Raw genomic sequence first — 6,608 nt, 5'->3', positions numbered from 1 at the left:
GGGGAGTCGAACCTGCCACCTTAGGTGTATGTGGCTGGCGCCTTAGCCGCTTGAGCCACAGGCGCCGAGCCTAAATCATTCTTAAAGAACAATTCTTGGAAGTATTTCCTTCTAGTGATCATCCTTTTTATAACCCCAAACCCCTAAAATACCATCCATATTTGCTGGCTTCCCATACCTCACTTGGCCAAAGGTCCAGTTAGAGCTCGTTCCAGTCCTTACCTCTCCACTTGTCCTAATGCGGAGGTCACCAGTGTCCTTCACAGTTGCAGAGCCAATGGTCTTTTCTCTGTCCCTCCCTTGAGGCAATGTTTTTTTTTCACTTTTCCTTTCAGTATCTTGAACTTCTCCCTCTAACTTTTTCAACTCTACATCTGGATACTGTTGACTACAGTCCCTGCCACTAACTTTGACCATGACTTTCAAACACATAGCTCAGGAATAGACAGTCACCCTTGGTTATCTCTTGAGCTTTCTATTTCAAGGACAGGTCCAACAACCTTTCATTTTCCTAAACTGGCTCAGGTGATCCTCTTGCTTTAGCTTCCTGAGTCGCTGGAACTACAGATATGACCACCATGCTGGCCCATTTTTAAATTTTCTGTAGAGGGGGGACTTAGGGGGTAGGTTTCACTATGTTGCTTAGGCTGGTCTTAAACTCAGGGCCTCAAGTAATCCTCTTGGCTTGGCCTACCCAGTTTAGGAAACTGGAAACAAAGGAGTTATCTTAGATACCTTTTTTCCCAACAGATGCCCCATATCTGATGCCCCATATCTGATCTGCCTCCTCTATAAAATGTCCTTAATCTACTACCTAGGGTAGAAACTGTGGATGGAACCAAGTGGCTTTCATTCCATCCTGCTTCTGGGGTGCAGTGCCTGGAAAGTAACAGGGACCTCTAAAAGCTAGACCTGAGGCTACCTGGTACCACAGTTCAACATACACATTCCTTCCTTCCAGGATAGGCCTTCTGCCCCAGGCAACACCCTGCTCAGCTGTTTTCCAAGACAACAGCTCTGGTATGCTCTGTTGTCTCCACTTCCTGCAAACTGGCAATGGGATCAGCAGAGCAAAACTATGCTGGGGATATGGAGTTGTTTTCTTCCATCTGATTTCTGCTTGCTGGACTGGCTCAGGAAGCCCAGACCCCAGGCATGTCACCTGATAACAATGAGCATTTCATCACCACTGCAGGGAATTTAGAATTTATTCTGGCTCTCCAGGCATCATAGTATGATTTGAAAGTGCTTCCAGGGTTGCCAGGTGGTAGAACACTGCAAGGTTGAGTGCAACCTGTAGGATGGGTGGATTTTTTCTCAGTCTTATCAAGGAAGTGTGGAAAATTCCAGTGTGTGAGAGACAGGTCATACTGGGCCAAATTCTGCCTTCTTGGGACAGGAGAAGCACATCGAGATCTTGTTGATCCAGAGGCTATGAATATCTACTTAGTCCACTGATATTAGCTGGAAGGCCAGGGCAGACTTCACCCCAGCTCAAGAGAGGTGGTGCTGTGGCAATTTATTGCCATTAAGAGACAACCTCTTGGAAGAAATCTGTGTATCAAATACCATAAAAGTAAAGATGTGGCTATATATGGTGGCTCATGCCTATAATCCCAGTACTTTGGGAGGCTCAGGTGGGAGGACTACCTGAGGCCAGCCCAGGCAACAGAGCTTGTCTAAAAAAATTATAAAATTAGAGCCTGAGTAGCTGGGAGGCTGAGGCAGGAGGATCGCTTGAGCCCGGGGAGTTGGAGGCTGCAGTAAGCTCTGAGAATGAACTCCAGTCTGAGTGACAGAGTAAGACTCTGTCTCTAAAAAAAGTAAAATAAAATTATTAAGATGTCAAAGTTTTTCCTGGACCAATATTGTTTGCTTTACATTTCAGAATGGTAGGTAGGAATATGTCTGTTGCAGAATTCTACTGAATTTTAAAGGATGCAAGCTATATAGCATTTTGCTTACCTTGAGAACACTGGTCAAGACATTTAGGGAAAAGAAATCTAGGGGGGGAAAAAGAAAAATATTTAAAAATCATTCATCTCAGACCTGTCATTATTTCCCATAGAAATGTGAATATCACTGAAAAGCAAGGTGACTTACTCAAAAAGACAAGTGGCAGGCAGTATTGAGCATTAAGGACAGCCACAGTTATTCAGTGAGGTTTTACAGCTTGGTGTCAGAATTCCCCAATCCAGGAGCCCCACAGAAGTCCCTATATGGCCTATTCTAGGTAGAATGTTAAAGGTAGGTACTGCAGACAGGACTAGCTCTTTATAAATGGAGAAAGAGCTGGTCTTTTTTTTTTGAGACAGTCTCACTTTGTCACCCTTGGTAGAATGCCATGGCATCACAGCTCACAGCAACCTCAAACTCCTGGGCTTAAGCGATTCTCTTGCTTCAGTCTCCCAAGTAGCTGGGACTACAGGGGCCACAATGCCTGGCTATTTTGAGAGACGAGGTCTCATTCTGGCTCAAGCTGGTCTTGAATCTATAAGTTCAGGCAATCCACCTGCCTTGGCCTCCCAAGTGCTGGAATTACAGGTGTGAGCCACCGTGCCTGGCCCAAGAGCTGGTCTTTTTTGAGAGATACATTTTTGAGTAAAGTAGATATTTTAGGAGAAAATAAGAAAAATTAAACTCACCTAACTTTACGATGGTAAAGTTCATGGTACTGAAGGCCTCTGGCAGAGTTAGGTGAGTTATGATATGTCAATTATATTTCAAAAAAGTTGCTACATTAAAAAAAAGCAATACATGGCTCAGTGCCTATGGCTAAAGCGGCTAAGGCTCCAGCCACATATATCTGAGCTGGCGGGTTCGAATCCAGTCCGGGCCTGCCAAACATCAATGACGGCTGCAACCAAAAATTAGCCAGGTTCTGTGGCAGGCACCTGTAGTCCCAGCTACTTGGGAGGCAGAGGCAGGAGAATCATTTAAGCCCAGGAGTTGGAGGTTGCTGTGAGGTGTGATGCACAGCACTCTATCCAGGGTGACAGCCTGAGACTCTGTCTTAAAAAAAAAAAAGCAATACATATATATATACACTACAAATAATCAAATGGGGCTCGGCGCCTGTGACTCAAGCGGCTAAGGCACCAGCCATATACACCCTAAGATGGCGGTTCAAATCCAGCCTAGGCCCACCAAACAACAATGACGGCTGCAACCAAAAAATAGCTGGGCATTGTGGTGGGCGCCTGTGGTCCCAGCTATTTGGGAGGCTGAGGTAGGAGACTCTCTTGAGCCCCAGGAGTTGGAGGTTGCTGTGAGCTGTGATGCCACAGCACTCTACCCAGGGTGATAGCTTGAGGCTGTCTCAAAAAACAAAAACAAAAACAAATAATCAAATGGTCTTCCCATCATTCAGCACTTGTCTTGAGAGGCAGTGGCCATTTCCCAGAATGGACCACTGTTAACATTTTGGTATATCCTTCCAGATATTTCTTAAATAAATATAAACATTTAAAAAAAAGTATTGTTGGCTCGGCACCTGTAGCTCAGTGGTTAGGGCACTGGCCACATACACTGGGGCTAGCTGGTTCAAATTCAGCCTGGACCTGCTAAACAACAATGACAACTACAACAACAAAAAAATAGCCAGGCATTTTGGCAGGCACCTGTAATCCCAGCTACTTGGGAGGCTGAGGCAAGAGAACCGCATAAGCCCAAAAGTTTGAGGTTGCTGTGAGCTGTGACACCATGGTACTCTACCGAGGATGACATAGTGAGACTGTCTCAAAAAAAAAAAAAAAAAAAAGTATTGTTTTGAAATTTGTTTTTCTGGGCAGCACCTGTGGCTCAGGGGTTAGGGTGCTGGCCCCATATACCGAGGGTGGCAAGTTTGAACCCAGCCCCGGTCAAACTGCAACAAAAAATAACTGGGCATTGTGGCTGGCACCTGTCTGTACTCTCAGCTACTCGAGAGGCTGAAGCAAGAGAATCACCTAAGCCCAGAAGACAGAAGTTGCTGTGAGCTGTGATACCATAGCACTCCACCAAGGGGGACAAGGTGAGACTGTTTCAAAAAAAAGTTTGTTTTTCTTTTTCTTTTTTTTTTTTTTTTGAGACAGAGCCTCAAGCTATCCCCCTGGGTAGAGTGCCATGGCATTACAGCTCACAGCAACCTCCAACTCCTGGGCTCAAGCGAGTCTCCCGCCTCTGCCTCCCAAGTAGCTGGGACCACAGGCGCCCGCCACAACGCCCGGCTATTTTTTGGTTGCAGCCGTCATTGTTGTTTGGCGGGTCCGGGCTGGGGATTCGAACCCGCCACCTTAGGTGTACGTGGCTGGCTCCTTAGCCGGTTGAGCTATAGGCGCCGAGCCAAGTTTGTTTTTCCATTCACAAATTACTATGGACATTTTTCCACATTGCTACATTAAAATATAAATTTGGATTATTTCTAGCCCTCTGATATATTAATACACAGCATTGTTCTCATAAGAGTATTATAGAACACATCTGATGTGTTTCAGACTGCCCAGTACCTGCTAAATACATTTTCAGGCTTAGTTAGGAAGCCTACTTGCCTTTATGCAGGGTAGAAAATTGCTTTTGCAGCCTTCCTTGTACTATAGTTTGGTACACACATGACGTAAGTTTCACCAAGATTCCTGTGGCAGTATGCCAGGTGAATGAGGAACTGTACGGTGAATAGACTCCATTTTCTAGTGAAGGAGGTAGTGGAGATACTCTGTTACTAGGGCAGCCCTATGGGTGGCTTACATACCTGGCTGCCGAGCCAATACAGCCTCTCTAGCCCACTTGAAGGCTTTGAAAGCTGTCTAATGTCCTTTAATACATTGTTTTCAATTTAAACATGCTGGAGTAGGTTTTATTGTTTGGAATTAAGAATCACCCCTGAAACAAACATAAATCTATTTTTGCACATTCGAAAAAATGTAACTATATGATAAAATTCTAGCAATGGAATGCCCAAATTAGTCTCCAAAGATGATTATATCATTTTATTCCTGTCAGCAGTGTATGAATGTACTTATTTTTCCACACTGGTGATATATAATAAATCACTACAAAAATGTGGCTTAGAATAATGACAATTTGTTGTTTCTTATGATCCTAAGGGCTGGCCAGGCAGTTATTTTGGCCTGGGGCAGTTCAGCTGGGGTTAATTGTCCAAGATGGTCTCACATAGGCCCAAAAGGGGCCTCAGCTTGATGGCAGGAAAAGGACAGCTGGGTTTCCTACATGATCTCTTCTCTTACAGCAGCCTCATCTGGGTTCATTCAGACAGTGGTCTCAGCTCCCAGAACCAAGAAAGGGCAAGTGTCACGTGCTTTTTAAGGTTCTGCTTATTTCTTTTTTCTTTTTTTTTTTTTTTTTTTGAGACAGAGCCTCAAGCTGTCCCCCTGGTAGAGTGCCATGGCATCTCAGCTCACAGCAACCTCCAACTCCTGGGCTCAAGCGAGTCTCCTGCCTCCGCCTCCCAAGTAGCTGGGACCACAGGCGCCCGCCACAACGCCCAGCTATTTTTTGGTTGCAGCCGTCATTGTTGTTTGGCGGGTCCGGGCTGGGGATTTGAACCCGCCACCCTAGGTGTACGTGGCTGGCGCCTTAGCCGGTTGAGCTATAGGCGCCGAGCCAGTTCTGCTTATTTCATATAAGGTTACTTATATGAAAAGCAAGCCCATGGCCAACCCTCAATTCAAAGGGTAAGAAATAGATTCAACTCCTCAGTTCAATTGAATTGAATTCCACTCCACTCAATTCAAATCCATTCAATTGATGGGAGGGGCTGCTTTCCCTGTGGCTATATTTTTAATCCACCAAAGTTGGCCTGGTAAGGATTTCTTTGGTTTTTAAAATGTACGAGCTTAACTCTAGTCACTTAATGCTTTTTAATGTAATGAGTTTATCTTTATTAATAACTTGCTAGTCCTAATCATAGTTTCTCCATGATTCTCATTTTATTCTATGAGTATCACGGGTTAATCATTAGTTTTAGAAGAACATTAGTAAATCACTATAGTAAATTACTTACTAGAAGGAATTCAGAAGTAAATTTGGAAATTCCTCATTAATATGTAAAAAATGTTCACTTCATTTTGATTTGACCTAAATAATAATTTTGATAAGAAGATGAGGAAATTAGCATACTTATACTTTCTATTACTTATCTCTGATTTTGCAACTTACTTTTTTTTTTTTTTTGAGACAGAGTCTTACTTTGTCACCCTCACTAGAGTGCAATGGAATCATAGCTCAAAGAAACCTCAACCTCTTGGTCTCTTGCCTCAGCCTCTCGAGTAGCTGGGACTATAGGTACCTGCTACAACACCTAGCTATTTTTTTGCTATTTTTTTTTTGAGAGATGAGATCTCACTCTGGCTCAAGCTGATCTTGAACCTGTGAGCTCAGGCAAGCTACCCGCCTCAGCCTCCCAGTGCTAGGATTACAGGTGTGAGCCACCACACCTGGCTTGTAACTTACATTTTTAACATTCTACAACCATATTCACCCAATTTTAGCCTTATTTCTATATTTAAATAGATGATATGCTCATCTTCAGTCTATTCATATCTTATTTATTTGAATTTTTTTCATAACACCTGGTACACACATGCTGGACTACTCATTTATTCAACAGA

General features: G+C 43.8%; 1 protein-coding gene across 2 annotated transcripts in view; it reads right to left on the bottom strand.

Annotated features, from left to right (window-relative positions):
- The window catches only part of CUNH20orf194 (chromosome unknown C20orf194 homolog), a 151,463-nt gene that overhangs the window by 26,003 nt on the left and 118,852 nt on the right, over positions 1–6,608 (bottom strand). For both annotated transcript variants that reach the window (XM_012804175.2, XM_023512184.1), the window contains exon 29: positions 1,966–2,003. In XM_012804175.2, coding sequence (XP_012659629.2) covers positions 1,966–2,003 — 38 coding nt within the window. The remainder of the gene's footprint in view (positions 1–1,965; positions 2,004–6,608) is intronic.

The sequence above is a fragment of the Otolemur garnettii genome, unplaced genomic scaffold (assembly GCF_000181295.1).
Source record: "Otolemur garnettii isolate 467f Iridium unplaced genomic scaffold, OtoGar3 scaffold00025, whole genome shotgun sequence".
NCBI classification, from domain to species: Eukaryota; Metazoa; Chordata; class Mammalia; order Primates; family Galagidae; genus Otolemur; species Otolemur garnettii.
The sequence above is the reverse complement of the archived record's forward strand: the minus strand, read 5'-3'. Positions and strand labels throughout refer to the sequence as shown.